General features: G+C 42.1%; 1 protein-coding gene across 1 annotated transcript; it reads right to left on the minus strand.

The window, feature by feature from the left end:
- Positions 1–831: 831 nt before the first annotated feature.
- On the minus strand, positions 832–24,410 carry LOC111670767 (immunoglobulin superfamily member 21-like). The gene is made up of 11 exons (XM_087179677.1): positions 24,321–24,410; positions 23,664–23,835; positions 16,548–16,672; positions 16,023–16,144; positions 15,445–15,563; positions 13,431–13,546; positions 5,901–6,387; positions 4,075–4,175; positions 2,534–2,726; positions 2,412–2,441; positions 832–1,571 (listed from the first exon to the last, which is right to left on the minus strand). Exons 1-11 carry the CDS (start codon positions 24,408–24,410, stop codon positions 1,489–1,491), a joined length of 1,638 nt encoding a protein of 545 aa, XP_087035803.1. The 3' UTR covers positions 832–1,488.

A 24,410-nucleotide genomic window follows, 5' to 3' on the forward strand; every position in this document is an offset into this window, starting at 1 on the left:
TATTTCCAAACTCTATTATCTCCAAAACAGATGTACAGTATTCGATCATACACATACGTGTATATATGTGTGTGTGTGTGTGTGTGTGTGTGTGTGTGTGTGTGTGTACTGTAGCTGCTCAGGCTCTGTGATTATGGAGTGTTGATTGAAGGAAAAATGATTTTAATATTTGAGGCTTCAACATAATAAAACGTGAAAAAAACTGAAGGGGACTGAATACTTTCTGAATGCACTGTCTATAAAGTTGATGTTGGACATCATCATTAGTGACAGTAGTTGCAAACATTTTCCAGTAATAATTTTGTGATTGACCTGGATCCCAATTACTCCACAATCTAATAGAAACACTGGATTGTGATCAACGCATTTTAATTTATACTTTGGTTGATGATTAGAAGCTGCAAACTAATGACAATTCAGTCAGCCTTGTGTGATGACGGGAAAATTATACCTGATAAACAGCATGTTAGCATTGTCGCTGTGGGCGGGTAGCATGCCCATGCATTTAGCCACTGGGTCTAAATACAGTAAGAGGCTCCAACTGCCAACCTCAAGTCTGAGGACACCGTATGTGAGTGTGTCACTTCCACCACAAAAGTATAAAGGTAAATAATGTGACTATCACTTTTCCCATGATTGTTTTTTGTCCTCTTGTCTCAGAATGTATAGCTTCTAAATAATAGGGATAGAAATATAGAAAAAATAAATTAATAATTTTTGATGAAGCCTTTGAGAGTGTGTGGAAGATGAGCAAACTCAGTCACTATACGTGAGCAGCTGCACAAGGGAATAAAAGCTTCAGATGTTTTTCTGTAAATTAGTTGATTTCTGAGAACTTTAATAACATTAAACCTCCCTCACCACAGAATAAACAGCCTGACCAGTCAATACCTGATGGCAATGTTTGGTCTGAGCAGCCCTCATGACACTCACATGGCTCTGTCTGACCTCCACATATGAATGAACACATCCATGTTTTTAGCAAGTAGAGTGAAGTTGAGAAATAAAAATATTTTTGTAATATTGTATCTTGCAGTGTCCTATATGGGTTATACTGGTGATGAAAAATGTTTTATCTGGTCTGGTGTCAACATGAGATCTGGCTGTGCTGATTGATGTATTGATATGGCCTAGACCGTTCTCCATTCTCCAGTGCCATTATGCCTGGGATCTGGTGTGAACCTTGTACTCACTAGGTGGCATCACACACTACATCAGAGCTTCATACATACTCATCATCAGTGAGAGTATAACCTATCTGCAAAGCTGCTCACAGAGTGACAACATGCTGTTCAGCAACTGGATCTTTGTTCTGTGTCTGATGCTGCACCAGGATCTGTCCTCTCTCTCAGGGTCCTGCTGCAGCTTTAATGTTCTAGCAGCGCTGAGTGATGCTGCTAACAGCTGGGTGGAGGTTTACATTCTGACAGGGGCCTCAGGTGGTGGTGGTGGTAGTGGTGGTGTGTGGAGGTGCAGCAAAGCCACAGGTCACGTCAGCTGGCAGGTGAAGCTCAGCAGCAGTATCATGGAGGATAATGTGAGGGAGTGCCAACTGCCTGCTGCATCAATAGCTGCACACAAACAAGACAGCTTGCATTACAGAGCACTGCTTCAGTTCACCATGACTGTGACACGTTGATATTAAATGTTCCAATTCACAGAATAACTTAACCATTAAACGATAAGTGTACATTCCAAATTTTTATGGTCATCATATGAAGAGCCAATAATAAATGTATCCTACTAACAAGTATCTTTTTTTCAATCAGAAATTAGTAAAAAAAAAAAATATTTTGTTTGATTAAAATCACTGTAATTATCTCAATTTAAAAGATGCTGTATTAACATAAAAACTAATTACTGAACTAACTTATTATAAACTTATTGAAATGTTGATTCAGAATCACTTTTACATTGCTGTTGTTCTGGCTAACAGGAGCTAACTGGCTAATTCTCAGTTGTTGAAGTTGCTAGATTAGTAGGTGTGTTAATTTTTATAAAACTTTTTATGATGAAATAAAAAGTGGTATGAAATAGAAATCCTATCAGGGGATTTATTATCTAATAAAAACAGACTTTTGAAAAGATAAACATGTCTATTTCGAAAAAGAAAAAAGTCCTATAGACCTTATGAAAATAATAGTGATGAAATAATGTTTTATAGTTGTGTTTTTATTTCTTAAATCATTTCACAAATTATTCATGATTATGTATTTTAGTTTCTTGTTTATTTATTGAACACTGAACACTTTAGGGCTCTGTCAGTGTTGTACAAAGCAAAGTTTCTGTTACTGTCGTTGGAAATGCTCAATCAGCCAGACACATGCCTGGATGTAAGAGCCTGCTAATGGTCCGTTACACTGATGGCAAAGTTAGCACAGTAACAGTTGTAACAGAAAAGAATAACCTACCAATAAAATGTTTCTTCAGTCTTGGGTTTTCTGCAAAAAACACACAAAATAAAAGAAAACATTTACTGTGAGCACGCTTAATGATAAATGATTAGATCAAATCCTCACATATACTGACCCACCGAACACAATGAGGCGGGTGTGGGTGTCCGTGGAGCCCAGAGGATTCTGGGCTGTGCAGCGGAACATGGAGCCGTTGAGTTCAGCAGGAACTCTCTCTAGAATAAGCTCCCTGCCGTCATGCTCCTCTCTACCATCCAGCAGACGTCCGCCGACCTTGGTCCAGGTGAACATGGGCTCAGGGAAGACCTCACTCTGTGGACACACACACACACACACACACACACACACACACACACACAGGTGTGCGAGCAGAAAGCTGCAGGGAGATAAAGGTGAAAGAACCCTAACCCTTTTACTGCCCAAGTACTCTGGTGAAAACTGCTGATCTTGTTTGAATGTTATTAATGATTAGCTTCACCAACTGTCTGAATATCAAACTTCAAACTATCTACTACATGTATTTTTGGATCATGTTTGTTTACACTTTGGCCATATCGGCACCATCAGTGGTACTGCATTGTCTGCAAGACCCTGCAACCCTGGGTTACTTTATTACTACAGACAACTGAGTTTAATTACTCAATGGCCACATCTGGAGTTAGACAGAGTATCTCATATTTAATTAGATTCTTTTCTCTGTTGATGGGCTGATACTGATATCACTGAAAGGACTGTCGTCTGCTGAATCCAGCAGAGAGGTTTCTGTGTGATCAGGTTTGCTTGGAGAAAAAGTGTCAAGAATATGTAGGATCATAAATCATGCAGACACAATATATTGAGTCCAGCAGGCTGACAATGAGCTTTGTCAGTTCTATCAGTTAAAACAAACAATAGTGTCGTAACACATCGAAAATGTGCTTAATGTTTATGAACAGGCTTTCCTAGAAACCGGCGTAGCAGTGAATCACCAGGAGTGGAATTTAAGGAATATTCCAGGATTTTGGAAGCAGTTGAATTTAAACAGAGGGAAATAATTTGGATCTAATATGTCATGAAGACAAAAGTTACTACTCCTTACTTACTGCAGGTCACTCTGCAAAAATAACATCTGTTTCTGAACAAACAATAAAATGAAGTCTATTAAACTTTGAATGTGAAAATGCTATTCTAAAGGTTAGAAGAAAAACACTACTTTAATATGTGCTCAGTGTTCAGACTAATGCTCACCTGTTGCACAGACAGACATTCATCCAAACACTTTCTTACACTGTGATTTATAATAAGGTTTTCATACAGATGCCTCCCACTAACTGAACGTCTTGTGGTTGATTGGAACATGTAAATATCATTGCACTCAAAGAATTTGAATAGGATGTCAAATATTGCCTCAGAACCATTTCAGAGTGTTCTTGAAAGAGCCAGTGTGGAGTGTTTTAGCATCGCCCATGACAAAACGTCATTCAAGTCTCTGCAAGCTGACTTTCAAAGGAAGAACTGAAACCATGCGCTGCCTGCAGGAAGGAACGCTCCAATGATCCAAGAATGTACGGCACACTTGGAAAAGTGGTCATTACATTGCTACTTTTATTATGTGTCCTACTCTCTGGTGTCGTTTTTTTGAACTTTCCCTATTCAAAGGGCCACATTGTTGGAAACTCACTGCAGAAGGTCCCAGCTGGAAGCCTTGGACAGTGATCCGCACTGTGTCTCCCACCTTGGCCTTACCGGGGCTCATGGTCAGCTTGGGTCCTCTGGGAGCAGCTGATAGAAAGGCAAAATACCACATTGGACCACAGTTGACAAAGTAAGACAAAACTTGACTTTCAGATGTCTTAATAACAGGAAAGTCATCGTATAATAATAGTACATATAGTACAAGGATCTACCAACCAGCACAGTACATGTCCACCACTACATGGTATAAACCATCTAAAAACTAACGAACTGAATGTCATGGTTTGCCTTGATGGACTCTTTATGTTTTTGTTTTATTTCCTGTTTTATTTTGTAATCACTTCCCTTGTGTGTCTCCTGTTAGTTTTACTCCCTGTCTTTGTCCTGTTTCCCTCCTTTGTGATTGTCTGCCCTGCTTTAATGTGTTACACCTGTTCAATCACCTGTGCCTCCCTTGTGTACTTAGTGTTTGTGCTCCCTCTCGTCTTTGTCTGTCTGTTGTTAACCTTTTTAAATCCTGATGTCCTCCGGTTAAGTTCCTGTTCACCTTAACTTTGGATTGTGAGTTCTCTGCAGTTTCATCAGTTTTCTTTAGTTATCAGAAGACCTTTTTCCCACCTATACCATTTTGTGTTTTCTACATTTGGGTTCCATCTCCTGCATACATAACACTGAAGGCCCCTCTCCATTTTTGTCGTTCTTAGTCCAGTTTGAATTAATCAACCCAGTGGCTTGCCTATTTTAATTCTTCATAATCCTGAATTTGTCCTCCAAGAAGTGTTGGGTGAATGGAAATTTTATTTGTAGTATATTCTGCGTTTTTATTGTTATAACCAGCTGATCCGAGTAATTGTGTTGATAAGGGGAAGTGACTGACGCCAAACTCCTACAACACTTTCCCTCCAATCACAAGAACTCAAACAAACTTGAACAATCTTCCTGGCAGAGTACTCCCCTAAACGAATGCTAGGAAGCTGACTTTCTTTTTTTGGTTAATCCATAGTCCACCCTTTATGGAACTAAACAGATTTTATCTGTTTTTTCAGCATTTTGAACTGTACATTGTGCCACAAGAATGAAAGGAGCGAAAATGGGATGTGACGTTACTGAGTGGATGTGAAACCGTTTATGCTTCAATATCCTTTCCATTAAGTTGACTGATAAAGAATGAGTCTCCATGGGCAGCAGGGGTAACAAACACTGAGTGGACTGCCTGAAGAGACTTTCTAGGGATCTTTACATCCTGCATGGTAACGGTCACAGTATTCTAGGGGGAGCTGAGCTGACTGATATTCCTGCAAGTCTTTGGTCAAAGTCTCCGTTCTGTAGTTGGGATTTGGAGATCATTAAATGTTTTCAAATCTGATTAACTACAAAATCAGAAAATCTTCATGAATATTCATGAAGGGTATGATGTCATATGTTGGCTGCAGGTTGGCTTGGCTTGGGTTTTTTGTTTTGTTTTGTTTTGAACTGAATTGCTGTCAGTGAGTTCGGTTGTATCTTGACCCAAGTAAGCAGAAGGTGAGAGGTTCTGTCAGTGTTGCGCTCAGTGTGTGAAACTACACTATTTCATGAAAGTAGTAAGTTCCAGGTTTACACTTATATTTATGAAAAAATAAGTACCAGTAAAAAGATTTGTTTGTTCACTTCCTTACAGCACTCTCCTAGGAGCGTGTTTGAAATCAATGGTTGTGTTCATCTCATCACCTCATGATCAGAGTGACTTGGCTCAGACAGATTCTCTGTGCATTAACATAGAGTTGTTAGCTCTAATTAGCTCAGCCAGTGTGTCAGTGCATCATGACTCACCCAGTGTGACCTCAGCCTGCATGGGCATAGACAGAGCTGGGTGGTTGACCTCACAGCTGAACAGAGCCTCATTGTCCAGCTGGGGGTTGAGGCTCCAGGTCAGCATGGCTCTCACCTCCATGGTGCCGTCTCCTGCTGCCTGCTGCCGGTGCTGGAAGTAGTAGAGTGGGTCACTGCTCTGGACCCAACGTGGAAACTCGCGGCTCACCACCGTCTCAGGTATCACCTCAGAGGTTGGCTTAGGGTCAGATTTGGACCCCGGCTCTCGGCCCGGTTCAGGGCCCTCGGGCCCGTCTTGGCCCAGCCGAGCTAGCTTCCCCTCTTCTTCCAGCAGGGACAGGGACTTGTGGAGTTTGGTGTCATCAAGGTCTCGACTGCTGAGAATCCGGGAGCTCCAGAGCCCCGCCTGGCTTTGGTCTCCCACTGTGGAAGATGACTGGGCAGTTGGCACTACATCAATAAGCTCACCATCCCGCTTGAAGTATACCTGACAGGCAGAAACAAAGACAGGTGAGCTCCACAGGAACAGGCACAAGAGTGGAATAACCGTGACCCTCTGGCAGAATCTTAAATGATAGAGGAAACTCGGAGGACTCACTTTGTTAATCAAATCTTTTTCATCAGTTCAAAGATTTGTAGTCACTGTTCGTTTTTTGTTTGTTTTTTAAGCCAAGCGATCACATGACTTTGAGAATGAAGGTTAACTCGCTGTAATAACTGTTGTCTTACTCATGACTGTAAGAAAACTGTGGTGTTTAAACACATCATTCATTTTGCTCTCTTCACAGAGACTGTTGTCCCTCAATGTCAATGCTGCGTACCAGTATCCATGAGGTGTTAGCTTGTCCTCAGCTGACAAGACACAACCAACCTCAGCTTCAATCAGATGATCTGACTTCTACAAATGTTACATACGTATAAAGAAATGGACTCTGGATGTGAACTATTAACAATGGATGGATTCAGAAAACATGAAAAAATCTGTGATGTTTTGGCCCTTTTGAAAAAACAAACATCTGGATGACATAACATGTTCCAAAAAACAAGCTAGCAGCAGAAGAGAAAACAGCACAACAATGCTACCTTCAGGAGGTAGAGCAGGTGGTCGTCCACTAATTGGGGGGTCAGTGGTATTCTGTGTGTGTGTGTGTGTGTGTGTGTGTGTGTGTGAGTGTGTAAGACTAGAAAGCGCTATACAAGCGCAGTCTAGTGACCATTTTAAACTGCTGCTGAAGGCAGTACCACACTGTAGAATCACTAGTACTACAGGGAAATGTTTTGCATTCAAAATTTTACTTTAAGTACATTTTATGGCTAATTCTGCAATATCTGAACCATGTATCAAAACTAAACATTTGCTTTATGCAACAGATTGCCCCTTGTCAGTGTCACATAGCTGTATAATGATGATTAACATGTCAGTTAATTTTCATGTACTGTAGCTACACCTCAAACTGCAGGAGGTAACTTCTGTATATAGTGTTGGGTAGTTTCATCCTAAACAATGTCTCAACTTTATAAACTCTTCACAGCTTATCTTTATAATATGTATATGTGTTGATATACAATATTCAATTCAATATTAATCTGAAAAGTAACAAAGCTTTCAGACAAATGTAGTAAAATAAAAAGTACAATATTTCCATCTAACATTAGTTAACATCTTATATGCTGATCTAAAAAAACAAATGCAATGATAACGCAATTTAACGCAATCTTTTTTTAGATACAAGGACAGATTTTTTCTGAAGGGTTCAAGGCAAAAATATGGGGACTGCCTTTGGATCTGCTGACCGAGGCCACACAGACACTCCCCAACTGTGGACCTGGAGCCAGCAGCCACAGGCGAGCCAGCAGAGAAGGTGCCATGACCCGGTTCCTTGTCATCAATGTTTGGCGAAATCATAGCAGAAGAAACTCTGCAGCAGGACCATGGTGTCAGAAATGATTATTTACCTTTCAGAGCCACTCATCTCTCGGAGTGCACAACCACTGGAGCGCTGGAAAACTAACAAGGATCAAGGTTTTTGTTCTGTTCTGTTGAACAAAGTTAAAGCATACTGTCAACTGAATAAGGATGACTTTTTGTGGTCATTTTATTAGGTGACGCTGCCACCTATTGGCGGTCCCAGTACACTACAAAGCTAAGCAGACTGACCAACTGCTAAACCAGCTGCTTTAATGATGTACAAAAAATGATCGGCATCAGCCATGGATTAGCCAATCACACTCACAGATGATTGGTATCAGTATCGGCAGCAAAAAAATAAGTGCGAGGCATCCCTAATGTATTGTTTTGTTTTGTTAGCACTTTAGCTGCCTTGATGAATTCTTAATCTCTGTTGGTGAGGGCTGTGTCTTTGCTCCCTGCTCCCAACACCAGGCCACAGTTGGTGTCAGTGCTCTCGCTAACACTGACTTGGCTGTTGATAACTTTAACTGTTCTAGGTGGTGTTTTCACCTCGCTCCCAGTGTACAGTGTCTCCGGTGGAGTAACCACTATACTGACCCCTCATTACTGTAGTGCCTGTATAGCCCCTCTTCTGCTAGATCATGGCCATAATCTTTGCCCCTCTTGTCTCGGCCCCCGACCACCTGAGAGAGAGCCTACCCGTCTCAGGCGTAAACGGGCTGAAGTGCTTGTGCAGGGGTTATTATGTGGTGGCACGCATGGGTTGGATTGGCAACTCCCTCTCTCACCTCATGCTTACCCTCAGCTTTCCTGCAGGAAGTGGGGGTAGATGCTTCCATTACCAGCCTCAGTGATGCTTCACTGCAGGTGTTTGCCTTCATGTTGAGAGAGCTTGGATGCCTAATGTCCGCCTTGGTGCAGACATGCCACCAGGTCTGGCTCGCACAGTCACCCCTGATGGAGACATGCAGGAGGACCTCTCCCTGCCATCACCATCATCCCACACCGGTGGCTACCATGTATCAAGGTGTTAGTGGTAAGTAGGACCCAAATGCAGCCAACACAGGGGAATGGGGTGCAGGATGTTTAATTAGCAAAAAATCCAGACGTGAACGTGACATGAGCAGACATGAAGACAACAGAACGTGACCAAACCCAGAACCAAACAGGCGAACCGACACAGACAAAGGGGAGCACAAAGACTATATAGACACAGGAGGCAAGGTGATTGCACACAGGTGAAACACATTAGGGCGGGGCAGACAATCACCACACAAACAAGACCAAGACAGGAAGCAAAAACACTGACACACATGGAAACCAATTACAAAATAAAACAGGAAGTGCAAAAGTCCAAAACAAAACTAACAAAAAGTGTCTGCCATTACAAACCATGACACCATGGGCCTCAGCGCCCAGCTGGCTTGTCCTCAGGCTTTTCCCCAGCAGCAGCTCAGATGCTGGGCTGCTCACAGTTCAGATCCCTGGGAGGTTTCCACCTTGGCCCAAGTGTATAAGAGTGAATTCTGACACCGGCCCCCAGCTTCCAACCAGGTCAGAATGACCATCATCAAGGACCCAGCAAAGACTTTAGCCCTGAACCAGGAGCTAGCCACCTTTCTGACCAGGGGCGCATTAGAACTAGGTTGCACCCCAGAGGGTTCTACTCAACTTCTTTTCTGGTGAAGAAGACAGGTGGGTTTCATCCAGTCCTTGACTTAAGCAGGCTCAACAAGTTCCTGAAGGTACTGATATTCCATATGGTGAGCACAACAGGCGTGCTTTGAACTACTTCCCCAGGGGAATGGTTCATGTCCATCGATTAGAAGAACGCTTACTTTCATGTCTGCATTGCGCCTCAACACAGGCAATTTTTTGCCTTACAAGGCCATTGTTTTCTTTTCCGGGTGCTTCCATTGAGTCTCTCCCTCCCTGCGTGGTGGCGGCTCACTTGCCCCTGCTATCATGGGGCGTGTAATCCTATCGTACCGGGATGACTGGCTGATCTGTGCACCATTCAGGTCTCAGGCGGCCCAAGATACAGCTCTCCTCCTCTCTCATGTGGCCCACCTGGGTCTAACAGTCAACAGTCCAAAAGGGCAAGTCGTTGCCGTATATCCAGTTCCTAGACCTCTTGGGCAAATGTACAGTGGCCTCACCCATTGTTCCCTTGGGCTTACTGTCTCTGCGTTGTTTGCAAGGATGGCTGAACAGCCTCCATTTGGACTCCAAGTGGCACAAACATAGGAGGCTCAGAGTGTCACGATAGTGCCTCCTCACTCCGTTCCCACTGGGGGAGAAGTCTTACCTGGAGAGGAGTGTCTCCATGGGCTCCATCCTATCTCGCAGAGACATCATCATGACGGATGCCAGCCTCTCAGGCTGGGGTGGACTTTGGCAGAACAGGGCGCTACAGGGGCAATGGTCTGCACAGGACTGTGCAGTGCATGTCAATGTGCTCAAACTATGGGTTGTGCACATGGCTTTCAAACACTTCCTGTCATACCTGAGGGGGAAGCATGTACTTGTTCGGTCGAACAACACCTTGACCATGTACCACATCAACACCAGGGGGGGCACCAAATCAGTATGGTTACTGAGGGCATCCCAGGACTTGCTGACATGGGCAGCCCTGTGGCTGACTAGCTTGCGGGTTATGTATTTGCTGGTGGAGAGGAACATGGCTGCAGACTTCCTTTCCCATCACAAACCCCCACTGGGGGAGTGGTGACTCCATCCAGAGATGGTGCACACCATCTGGGGTCTTTTCAGCAGGGCAGAGGTGGATCTCACTCTCTCCCTCTGGTTCTCCTTGATGGAGAAGACCAGTGCTAACTTTATGCCTTCCCACCAGTTTCTCTAATATTGCCTACACTTCAGAGAGTCCTCCAAGAGGGCCACAGACTTCTGCTTGTGGCCCACTTTTGGCCAGCGTGGACATAGTTCCCTCTCCAGCACAGGTTCTGTCACAGGTCACTGTGGCGCCTCTCTGACAGGAAGGAGTGCCCCTAGAGGCCATATGTGCCACGCCCTCATGGGCATCACTGAGCACATTCTCTAGGTTCTACAAGGTGAATGTTGCCACCCCACATACTCTGGGTGTGGTAGTTCTACCGAGTTCCTCTAGGTCTTTGCTGTGAGGTATGTGTTTGGGATTCCTTGTGACGTTGTTGGTACTAATCATCCAATGCCTAAAACACCACCTCTGGTGTTCATGAAAGATGAAAAGGAATGGAATTTACAAATGTAAAGTGTTACTTTAAGCACTGGATCTTCCATCTCATGTATGCATAGGTTGAGTATTTTATATCAACAATGTCACTCATGACCCCAGATGACCCAAGAGAGAGGGTATATCTGCCGGCATCATCAAGGAATCTGTTCCTACAGAACCTTGAGAGCTCACAATGTTTCTGAGTGACTGAACGCTCTGGTGGTCATCCAGGATTCCTTTCAACCAGAGAAGAGAGTAATTCTTCTATAAAACTGAATTGTTTAATCTGGGTTTTACGCATATTACATTGTCCGTGACCAATTAAAACCTTTAACAAGAATGGTAAATGGTAAATAAAACCATGTGACTATTCTAAATGATACAAAAATAATTTTCATAAACATTTGCTAGGGGGAGGGGGGTGAAATAGCTGTTTGAGGGTAAAGCCTTGGTTTTAGGGTTACAGGTTAGGCATTGACTTGTGATGGTTAAGGTTAAAGTAAGGGGCTGGGGAATACATTATGTCAATAACAGATCAAAGTACAAACAAGGGATTTGTGTGCATGTGAGTGTGTTTGTGTGTGTGTTGAGTGAGTGAGTGAGACCTGTAGTTTTGTTACCAGTTTTTACTCCACATACATTACTTGTGTTGGAACAGTTGTTTATGGAGAATAAAAGGAGAATTTATGGAGAATTAAATTTTCTAGTGGCTGTTCCTGGTACTGCATGTAGTTTAGTAATTGTGCTTCCTGTGTAGCATAGAAGAGTGACAGAGGGGAAGTCCCTTCTCTGCAGCAGAGTCAAAGCAAAGAAGACCATCTTTATCCATTCTTTTGGTTGCAGACCTTTGAGTGGCATTATAAGTACGTTTAATGTTTATCATTACTGTGTGAATGTTTTTCATTATATTGTTTTTGTCATTTGTTCAAATAAACCAATACCATGTGTGACTACACATGGTATTGGTTTAAATTGTTCATAGCATACTCACCTCATGCATCTACCTGGGTATTTCCCTCATCATACTAGGTTTTGTGCTTAACTGCTTTCCTACCAATAGATAGATAGATAGATAGATAGATAGATAAGTAGATAGATACTTTATTTATCCCCTAGGGGAAATTCATGTGTCCATTAGCTCATTGTTGATAATAATAATAATAATAATAATGATAACAACAGTTGATAATAAATAAACAATTAATTAGATTAGTCCACTTCCTTTGGCTGAGGTGTTGTATAGCCTGATGGCAGTGGGAACAAAGGATCTCCTGAACCTCTCTATTCTGCAGTGCAGTGAGAGGAGACGTTTGCTGCACCTGTAGCTGCTTCTCTGTCCTGCCAGAATGTTGTGGAGAGGATGATTGGTAATGTCCAAGATGGCCTCTATTTTACATTGTATGCGTCTCTCCACAAAAGTCCTGAGTGAGTTCAGACTCCTGCCAAGCACAGACCCAGCCTTTTTGACCATACAGTAGTGCACTGACAAGATTTTACTTACTAATCTGTATTTTTCCTGTGCCTTTTTTGTCAGTTTCACACTTCTTCATATTAAATCTGCCTAAAACAATAATTGTTCTACTGTATTGTTCTCTTATACTATTTCTTGGAAAAATAGTATGAAGAGGAGTCTAGCTGGCTGTGAAAACTCAATATCAGCTCACTAGGAGGACACTGGGGGAAAACTACATTACTGAAAGCTATAATATTATCCAGACATCGTACTTGTGCTGTGCATACTGCTCCATTTATAAATGTATGTGTTAGTGGACAGCTTGCAGCTGGTTGCTACTGTGTTAATCTTGTTTACTGTTTGAACATATGGTCATGTGACCAGAGAGATTGGTGTCTGCCATCATCACTATTTACCACAACTACAATATCCCAGTTTTAGGCTGAGGTGACCTTGGTTAAACAAAGAGAGCTGTTAAAACAGGCAGTCCAGTTCAGTAGATAAACACAGTAAAAGATTGTTGTCTCATTCAGGACATGTGAAACTATGCTTCACTGGAGTTTTATTTTATCACATATGCAGCTGTCCTTTAATCCCCTAATATTAATGAAATACATTTTCCAAAGAGGTCACACAGGGTATAGCTTTAAATAGCTTTTTTCATTTCAAACTTTCAATCCACTGCAGCAAGCATAAAGCAAGGACATTGTTTTTTTTTTTTCTGTGACCACTTCAAATCATTGCTTCCAATGCCATCCTGCAGTCAACATAAAAGTATTCTCTTTCACTGTATCAGGATTTCTTAAAAGAGTTGTTTTCCATGATCATAGATTAATGGATGGATAGATGGATCATTAAGCTTTCCTTCCTAGCACACAAAGCAGTGTTACAAATTGATTATGAAGAATGAAACCTTCAAGAGAGACAAAGAGTAAAAAGGCTCCATCTCACCATGGGAGCTGGCTTTGCTCCTGTAACAATGCAAACCAGAGTGAAGTTCTGGGCCTCATAGCGGCTGAAAGGAGCCGGACTGTTGGCTGCCACCACAGAGATAGACTTAGGAGGTACTGCAGAGAAAATACAAATAAGACTTAGGCACTCTAACATGGAAATACCTTTTGATTCATTGAAGGAAAATAAATATATAGTACGGTTATGAGGTATCTATATGGAAAAGAAAAAAATTGTCCTAAGTGATGAATCAGTATGCTGGTGATGACTCTGAGCAAAGACTGCAAAAGTACCTTCAAAGAGAACATTGCAAATCAGTTCAATTTTACTTGAATCAAAGGGTTGGGGTTTTTGGAAAATATGCTAATTTTCTTTCTGAGAATTAGATGTTCAGATGGTTCTTAATCTCTGTTAAGTACAGAGCTGGAGTCAGGACGTGGATCACCTAGCCTGTGGTAACCTGCACACCCCTCCACCCCCCCAAAATTAGCAGGCATCCGTCCATCACAGCTGATGCTGGATTGCACCTGAAGGGCCATCAGTGGCGATTGTGCCTGAATGCCTACTTGCTTCATGTCACACTTGCATTGCTTGAATTGCAAACGTGGGCAATCAGTAGGCCTGGAGCCTGTCGACAGCTCGCCATTCAGAAGCGCTCTAGGGAGAGACTGGGTCCGTCCTGTGGATGTGGCTGAGCCATCTGAGGTGGTGCTGGCATATCGTGGCAAACATGCTGCAGGAGCAAACATGTTGCAGGACATCAATGTTAGGTACTACTGTCTGCCATGAGATGCACTTAGGCATCACATGTTAAGCCGTTTACTGCTGATGATTAGGCTTGGTAGATGTGAAGACCATGTGCACACGGTTCAGTACTTGTTGGTCCACACTCCCTTTGACTGCTCTCTCACTGTGGCAGTCCTCGCAAGATGGGTGCTAAGCTCCACATCAAGTGACAGGTCGCTGGACACTGGGGACCCAAGGTATGTAAATGAGTTGTCACAGTCAAGAGTTTTGTTGTTGATTGTCGCTAATGGTGAGGCTGAACATTCTACAAGCATCTGAGAGTCTGACTTGGTGTGGGATGGTGCATTGGCAAATAGTATTTCCATCAGGAGCACACTGGTCACTTCGGTCTTGGAACGCAAGCAGGCAAGGTTGAAGAGTTTAGTATCGGCTCTGGTTAGTGGGTAGACACTTTCAAAAGATGAATGGAATGCAAATGTCAGCAGGAGAGAGAAGAAAATTCAGAAGAGTCAGTGCAAAAACACAGTCATGCTTCTCTCCGCTGCAGATGGGAAAGCCTCTGATGTTTCTCCTTCATACATGCTGTTGTGAAAAATTTTATGAAGGTGAGTTTGGGGGCACAGCCAATTTTTGCAAGCAGCTTGAGGAGATAATCTCTTCTGTAAGACATTTCTCCTGCAGCTGTCAGAGGGTGAAGAACATGTACCATGTTTCTTGCTGACCAAAAATCTCACTGTGGGAGTCTGGCAAGGGCAACATGGGTGAAGACCTTCCCCATGATGCTGAACAGAGAGATGCCATGGTAGTTACTGCAGTAGTGACTGCAGTAGACTGCAGTCACTACTGCAGTCTCCCTTCTTGTACAACATGATGAACATGGTGTCATGCGTGTCCTGGGGGACAGCTCTTTCATTCAAACACAGGTCATGAAAATGTGGGAATCTTATAAGGATCATAATTACAGGTGCAGCAGCCTCTCACAAATATTTAATAAAAAATCTTGATACCAGAATTCTAATAGTTTTGAAAAGAATTGGATATATCCACAGAATTTCCAGTATTTCCCATTATTGTTTTTTTTAATGATCCTTACACAAAAGGCCGCACCCAACTTGTGTCAGAAAGGTGTAACTCCTGCATGTTAACCCCCCGAATCTGAACAGCAGCTGATTACCATGCAGATATCTATGGTTTGGTGATGCCCTGACTTTTCCTGTAAAGCAATATTATTTAAAATTCAGATAAGACATCATAAATTAATACATACCTATGACAGTGAGGATAATGCTTCCTGAGACAAGAATCACTTTGTCTCTGGAGCTCTTGTCATAGATCCCGACATGGCACTCATACAGGCCATCATCCTCCATCTGGACCTCAGGAAGCCTGTTCATACACAACAATTACAGTGTTTAGCGATATCTTTCACTTTCAACATTTGAGTTTTTTAACTCTTCTAATGTCACCTCCACTTACGACTACTCTTCCTCTGTCGAGAGAAGGCAGGTTTGAATGTCCCTCCAAACCTTTCTGTCTTTCAAATCATTATTTGAGGACAGCATGGTGGTGCAGTAGTTAGCACTGTTAACTAACCACAGGGTTCAAACCTGCTGGCTGGTTACTCTGAGTCTGTGGCTTCCTCCCACAGTCCAAAGACATGTAGGTTAGGTTAACTTAAAGTTAATATGAACATGTCCGTCTCTATGTGTCGACCCTGACTGGCCACCTGTGTACCCCATCTCACACCCAATTTCAGCTGGGATTGGCTCCAGACCATCAAGGATAAGAAGTATAGCTAATGAATGAACATAACACGTGTTGTCTAGTTGTTGTAGCCTGCCTTACCGCACAGTTGACTGGTAGACCAGGTCATCATGTCTGTGGATGTCTTCCATGTGGGAGTAGCTAGTGTTGTACATGGCATCATAGGTGAAAATTTTCTGTTTGACACCGCCTCCTTCAATCACCTGAGAGAGCGAGATTACATTGGTATCACGACCTGTGTGACGTCGGTCCAAAAGAGAAATTTCAGTGCAAGATAAGGTGCTGCTTTCAGAAGTAGAGTCCTAAAAAAAAGATGAGATTTTTCACCCTGTCCTCTGGCATTAATAATTTCTTTTTGTTTGCACTGCTACGCCTAAATACCGTCTCACCTGCTGTTAGCGAGACTGTACGTCTAGTTTGTATCCATAAGAAAGTCACCACCAAGGAGAACGCATTAATTACATCTATATTTTTCTCAGTTCTAGCACAAGACCACTATTTGACTGTATGGATGTTTTCAAACAGGCATATTGTGAACAGGAGGAAGGCCTTTCATGAACCATATACAGAGAGATTGGCAAGCAGTTGTCATTGCATTAAGTTCACCTGTGTGTTCACCTGAAACCACACAATCTCTCGGAGGTTGCCATCTGTTTGGAAGTTGCACTTCAGTGTGACTGTGTCTCCAATCACAACAGGAGGAAGTGGCTCAATGGAAACGGTTAAATACCCTGCCACAGAGACAAAAATGGGAGATATTTGAAAATTACATTGCATTCCAGTCAGTCAAGTCAATTTTTATTTGTATAGCGCCAATTCACAACATACATTATCTCAAGGCACTTTACAAATAGAGCAGGTCTAGACCTTCTCTTTATAATATCATATACAGAGACCCAACAATTCCCAGCAGGAGCAGCAGCAGGCGACAGTGGCAAGGAAAGACTTCCTTTTAAGAGGCAGAAACCTCGAGCAGAATCTGACTCAGGGTGGGCGGGGCCATCTGCCTCGACCAATTGGGTTGGACAGAGAGATAGCGAGAGAGAGAGAGTGATAGAGAGAGCAAGAGAGAGCGCAGAGGAAAAGATCAAGAACTTACAATGATAGCAATATTAATAATAGAGATAGTAGCGGCAGTATCAGCAACAGTAGTGTAATGACAACTAGTGCTCCTACTGATAAAATAGTTATGACAGCTGATAATTAATAATTATCATTATTAATCATAGTAAATTTGAGCAGGTTTAGCAGCAGCTGTTTAACAGGATCATGGGGCAGTAGGTGGTTTGCAGTTGCAGATCCAGACTCTACAGCTGCAGCTCTGGAGGAGGGAGGACCTGCAGAGAGGAAGAGGAAGGAGAGAGAGAGGCACACAGCCTGGGCGCTTCATGTGGTTGAGGGGAAAAAACAAACTGTTAGAGTGATGCAGTGGTTTTCAGAAAGTTTACAGGGATGTCGTCGGCAGGACAACCTGGACTATACTGTACTGAGTTTACTGGTTTATTGAGACTGAGGCCCAACCGCCAGTGGTAGGATGGCAACAGGTACAAAGCCTGAGTTTGTAAAAGAGTAAGAAGCTAACTGAAGGTTATTTGATTTGACACACTGGAGGTTGTTGTGGCCACAGTTTGTGTCAATTGTTTACCACAGAAAACATGAAAATTAAAATTTTTCTATCACATGGTGTAATCAGTCCAGCTGATATCTTTTCAATGGGATAAAATATTCTCATTTGTAAAATACACTGGAAACACAAGGGAGATCCTGCTACCAAAGCCTCACAGGGTTTACTTCAGGTCATGAAAAACCCACATTAGAGATGGCTGGGTTGGAAACTGGCTTTCTAAAACAGTCTCAACATTAAGGACTATTGTATTGGAATGTGTCCACCATGTGATATTAGAGCGTTTAATTTATGTGCTATAGTTTTTATGTTGATTGTTGAACCTATTGAGAATAGGAATTGTGTACTTAGAGTAGAAGCACCTGCAGTTATTATTCAGTATATATCTACTGGAGACCAGTTTTCCTGTTAACTTGTCTAAACAAAAATTCACCCCCAGTACTATGATAGAACCTTTTTACATCTTCAAGTCCGCAGTTATCTTAGTCCAAAATGAAGACAGCCCTATTTTCTATCAAACCTGCCAATACTTATCAACGGTAGAGGAGTAGCTTTATAGCTCACAGGCATGGCAGGAGAGGCATGGCATGGACAGTGTGATGGCCTTGTTCTCAGAAAGGGATCCTGTGAGTCCAACCAAGTGGTGTGAATCTCTTGCAGAATGGGAGGGTACTATCAGGGCATTTTGAATGTTGCCATATCTCATGGAAGAGGCACGGATCCAGAACAATCTAGGAAGGGCTGTTAGGAAGCTACAGAGTACCTTTCCGTGAGCATCGGAGACAAATACTAGAGAGAGGGCAGATATTTAACCTAGTCATGTTCCTACATGGTTGTGGCACCATCAGCACACGTTTGGAATAATTGTAGCAGCCCTACTTGAGGCTTTTGAGGAAACACCAGGGAATTTTAATGTGATAATTCTTAATCCAAGTTAGAGAAAGACAAATGCTATGAGCTGCTGTCTGTATCTGATGATGGATGTAGAGCAGACAGTATCAGAGCATACTGCAGACGCTGCTTTTCCACCCTATCAACTGCAGCTCTAGTGACTCAGTACACCCTGAGGAAACTTAACATTGAAATAATGGTGGTGACACCTGACCTATTATCCCTCCAGAATGACCCTCTGCTTACACTGCATCACTTGGACCTCTGTGCCTTTAGGTCCTATACCACCCCCAGCAGGCCCACCCCCCCCCATCTAGCACTCCCAGAACATCTAGACCACAATTATTTTTCCCAGCACCCATTCAAAGGTGACTAGCAACTCCCAGTCAAAGTCCCACGTAGTTAGAGCAGTGTCATTCAACCCGACTTTAGCAAGAATAGTAAGGTCTAATAAAGGCAGCAAAACCCCCAGGAAGATGGCAGATAGATCCTCAAAACCCAGCATGCCTCCTACCAACCTATTACACCAGTGAAGTTTACTCTTACCCCAAACACAGACAGAGCCTCAGATGCAGAGAGAGACTGGGATCCCCCTGCTGGACATGAGAACTAGCACATTCAAGTAGATTACCCAGTAACCTGGGGCGAGGCTCAAGCATGCGTCAATGCCTCGTCAGCTACCCAAATACTCTCAGAACCACCACAGAAAGAGCCACACATGAGTACAGAACATGATTTCTTTAGAGAAGGAGTAGCTCGGCAAGACAAAGCTATAATTAGAAAAGCCATTTCCTCACTCCAGTCGGACACAGTACAGTAGAGTATGTTGTTTGACATTGGTTTTGACAAACTGATTGCCATTTCCTCCCTAATCATCATGCCATAAATTTATGGCGTCCGGAATGGCGTCTCCAGTCATGGATGATGATCCACCTCAGGGGACATAGTTTTGAGCTACACAGCCCATGGTACCACCAACTAAGTAGCCGCCACATTGTAGGATATGAAATGTCCCTTTCGCTCGCAATGAATTATAGTATGGAGATCAATTTGACATAGGGAAATGATGTCCGAGACGCTAGCACTGAATTGAGCAGGAAGCAGCGGGAGAAGAGGAACTGAGTCAAAAGGTAGAATCCACTCTTCTCTTGAAGGATCCAGCTATTGGACCATATATCTCAGGGGCTATTTTCTCAACTCTTAAAACTTTAACTGTGTACTGACAATGATTGGCAATATAGCAATGATACCACTCCTGCCTTGCCCTGATCTATAATTGTCATTGGAGTTTCCTGGTGTAATCCCGCCACTGTCTGTCTTGCCCCCATGGTTCTCCACAGACTACAATCCACAAGCCCGGCTGCCGTGCTGAGCCTGCTTTGGAATGTATCAGAGACTTGTTAGCATGTCTGCCCCCCTTCACCGCTACAGATTTCAACCTTTTATTCAAGTCACAATAAATAAGCCTGTTTCAAACCTTTACATGTTGTCTGAGTCTGAGTTCTGCTTGTGGGTCCCTAAAACTAAACCAAAACTTAACACCATGATGAAATGAATGAAACTACAACAACAAACAAAAAATAGTTTGCTGTGTTCAAAGCAGCAGCATTTGGTACAGACTTTTCCTCGAAGTACTCCAAATTTCTCTCCTGACATATGATGACATTTAATTTGGACTCCAATCCCTTGGAGAGGATGGGATTAAATTTAGCAAGAATATACAGCTACTGCAGTATTTCTCTATGGTTTCTTTTTGTTTGTCAGATTAGCAGCTCAGCATCAGTTGGTGCTGTTAAAACAACAAAGCGTGATAATCATTCCATCCATTAAGGCCAGTTGCCCTGTACTCATCAGTGAACTAAAACCTGACCCTGGCCCCTAGTGGTCTAATAAACACACAGGCAGCTCACACAGCTCACTGCTTAGATATACTTATCCCCAGGAGAAACAGTATTTACACTAGGTTAACATTTGTGCCAGTGGGATTAAATGGGTTACTGCAAATATAGGTACATATGATTTATTACATAGGTGGAACACATTTGGACATACAGTATATAGACACATTGGACATGGATAGACACATTTGGTTTCATTATGTTATAAATCATGTGATAAATTCAAATATTGATAATGTATTTTTCACTTCAATTCTAATATAATATGTAATATCAAATAGACTGACATATAGTCACATGCTTTTTGGACATTTCTCATGTGAAAGAAAATGCAGTAAAAAATATAAGACCTAATGTGTCAAATTTCTAATGTGGTATCACTTCACGTGTTATTAATATACATATAGGCATAGGTAGAGTTTGGACATTTAACTTATGAGAAAAACCACATTACACAGCCACATTTTATTTCCAGATATTTCAGATATAAAATTCCAGCTGTCACATGTGAAAACATCAATTTCATGTTTCACACAAAGAATTCACACATAATCCATGTGGTTTTTACCTTTAACATGTCAAATACTACACTTCATATGAAAAACTAAATTCCACATGTACTTTTATTTAAGACACTGAAACAAACCTGGACCTGATGTCATCTTTACAGCATGTAGTCTGTGTGGGGTGAACTAACGTCCAGGAGCTGCCTGCCAGTGCTGAGAGGCACTCTGATGCCCTCTATCACCAGTCAGCTCACCTCTACAATGCTGGCCTGTTCCACATGACGTCAGACTGCCTACAGATTATTTTCCCATGTTTTTCCTCTTAATCCTCCCTCCAGCTTTTCATCTAAAGAGCCAGCCATTTGCCAAGCTGGTCTCTCTCTCCACACACACACACACACACACACACACACACACACACGCACACACACACATACACACACACACACACACACACACACACACAAACAAGGTAGCAGAGAGATTAACACATATCAGAATAAACCTGAAATGATTAAAAAAAAGCAGCACTCGCACATGATAACTGATTCATAATGTCCACTAAACAACAGAAAACAATCATTAAACTGAGGAAAAGCATATTTTGTAATGAGATTAAGGTTAGTGAAATTAGATATTGAGGGGCGATATTACTGTCCCTGCTCAGCTTAGGTTTGGTTGTGGACTATGGCTGCTTTTGCCCTACTTTATGTGATAAACATAGAAAAGCAAATTCAAAGCTTAGCCTTTATAGAGTGCTCTGTACTGTAAAGCGTTTGATACTACTTGTTTTGTGTTGAGCAGAGAGTTGGCCTAACTGTTAGATAAAAGGCTCCACTCTCAAACACATCAGCAGCAAGCTGAAAGAGTATAAAAACTATTTAACTAGTGCTGCTACACTGTGCATTAGGAATGATAAACATCAGGCAAAATAAAAGCTGCTCTGAATTGAAAATGCGGAAGGTTTCCGCTCATGTTACCTGTCTTTGATCACAAAGCTCAATTCTATATTTAGGGCAAGATATTTAGATGGCTATATATTTATGTATAAATTCATATTAAGGACAGCAAGGTAAAATAGATAAATATTGTAATAAAATAACAGAATTATTTCAGTTTATTTTACTAACCAAAGCAAGGTTTTAACACAGCTCAGATATGAAAACCTTTTATTTGGAAAGCATGGGGATTTTAAGATTATGCAATTAAAATTAAAATAGAGTCATTATGTGTTTAAAAGGGTGGGGGGAAAATGACAAAACATCCCAAACTGAAAATCAACTGGAGCAAATAATGTGGATTAATGTGGATTAAACAGTTAAATTTGAGTTACAGTGAAGTAAAATTAAAAGTAAGGTGCCTCTGGAGGCCATGATGTAATGACAACAGCAAAGTTGTATTTAATCATTGCTATCACATTTAAACATTAATATTTCAATAACACTTGGAACTTGTGACTTTTTTTCTGTTGCCATCTTTTTTTTAAACTATCATTCTATTGCCTTTATTTGAGAGTCAACAGTAAAGAGGCAGAAAACATGGAGAGAGAGAAAAGGGGTATGACATGCAACAAAGGTCCACAGCCAGAATTGAACTATGAACGTTATACTTGTGTGGCATGTGCTGTAACCATTCAGCCACTCCTTCTGATACCTGATTTATAAGCAACATTGTCAGAAACGTGAATAAAGCACTTAAGCTTGGAAACTGTGATATCAACAAAGTGATATTCAACAAGGTGAAATGTGATTCCTGAAATATAATTTCATAGCTCAAATAGAAAAGAAACAAGAGAAATCATTTCCAATTATTAAAGTCATAGATAGAGAAAGAGAAAGGTATTTGGTCTACGTGTCTGCAGTTTGCTGACCAGTTTGTACAAGTTGTTTTTATTATGAACATGTGATGCGGAGAAAAAAAAGCAGAGAGAGGAGAAGTAGTTCATGTCTGATGAGGTCAGTCTAACTGAAATGTTCATTTATGATCATGGAAGATATTTAACAGTGTGAGGATCATTTTTCTAATAATTCTGTGTTAGATTTAAAATGAAGCTATAATAGTTATCATGTAGTAATTTAGTGATTACTTAGAAGCTCTGTTTTAAAACCAGAGTGGACACATGGAAGCCTCAAAAAGCAAAACGATTCAACTGATCTGTAAAAACATCTGTTGCTCTTTATTATTTTTCACTTGGTGATTTACCCTAGGAAGAAATGAACCACCGTTGTTACCCTGAAAACCCAGAGTTATAGTACATTTATATTTACATTTAATTATTTGGCAGCTGCTTTTATCCAAAGTGACTGACAAGTGAAGGATATCAGTAAGGTTCAGTGCAGTAGGAAACCTTAGTGTAAATATTAAGTGAAAGTAAATCAAATAAAGAAGTGTACTGAAAGTGCATAGTAAGTGCTAGTTAGGCATGTGAGGGTTTAAGGAGAGGAGGTGCTCTCTGAAGAGAGGAGTCTTCAACAGGTTCTTGAAGATAGCGAGGGACGTCCTGCTCTGATAGACTTTTGTAGCTTGTTCCACCATCAGAGAACCACAGACCAGAACAGTCTGGACTGAGACTGTCTTGTGTGCAGGGATGGTGATGCCAGACGACATTCATTGGAGGAATACAGTGGCTGAAAACCAGCATAAGGCTGAATGTCTGAACTGAAATAGATGGTGCAGACCCAGAAGTCACTCTGAAGGCAGCATTAGTGACTTAGTGAATTTAATTCAGGCGACCAGTGGTAGCCAGTGGAGGTCGATGAGTAGTGGAGTGACATGTGCCCTTTTGGGCTGATCAAAACCAGACAGGCAGCTGCATTCTGGACCATCTGCAAGGCTTTCACTGTGAGTGAAAGGAGGCCTGCCAGAAAAGCATTGCAGTAGTTGAGGTGAGAGATGGCCTGGACCAAGAGCTGAGTGGAGTACTGAGTCAGGTAAGACCTGATTTGTCTGATGTTGTATGGAGCAAAAAGACACAACTGGGAGAAGGACGAAACATGGTCAGAGAAGGAGAGCTGGTCATCAAACATGACACCCAGGTTTCTCGTGACCTTAGTTGGGGTAAGAGATGAAGAGGAGATTTTGATATTGATATGAAGAAGAGACTGATTTGCCAGGATGACAAGGAGTTCAGTCTTAGAGAGGTTAAGTTGAAGGTGGCGTTCCTTCATCCATGTGGATATGTCAGAGAGACAGGCCAAGATCCGCTCAGAGACAGTGAGGTCTTGTGGTGGGAATGAAAGGTATAGTTGTCATCAGCATAGCAGTGAAATGAGAAGCCATGCAATGCCAGTGAAGTATTTATCACACGTGACTGCTAGCACAAAATATGGTTTGGAGGAGGTTTGTGGGAATGGGATCCAGTTCACATGTAGTAGGACGGCTACCGGTCTAAGTTTTGACCCATCATTCTCAGTGAGAGGGCTGAATGAGAAAAAACTTGTGTCCTTTGCCTAAAGGAGACCTGGACATGTGGTACGACCACTACATGTTGAGTGAAGAGGGTGGAGAGGTACTGACTGGAAGAGGCAGAGAAGGGCATGATGACCACCAT

The sequence above is a fragment of the Seriola lalandi genome, unplaced genomic scaffold, assembly GCF_002814215.2.
Source record: "Seriola lalandi dorsalis isolate HSWRI2012SDOR001 ecotype SW California unplaced genomic scaffold, Sedor1 jcf7180002054861, whole genome shotgun sequence".
NCBI classification, from domain to species: domain Eukaryota; kingdom Metazoa; phylum Chordata; class Actinopteri; order Carangiformes; family Carangidae; genus Seriola; species Seriola lalandi.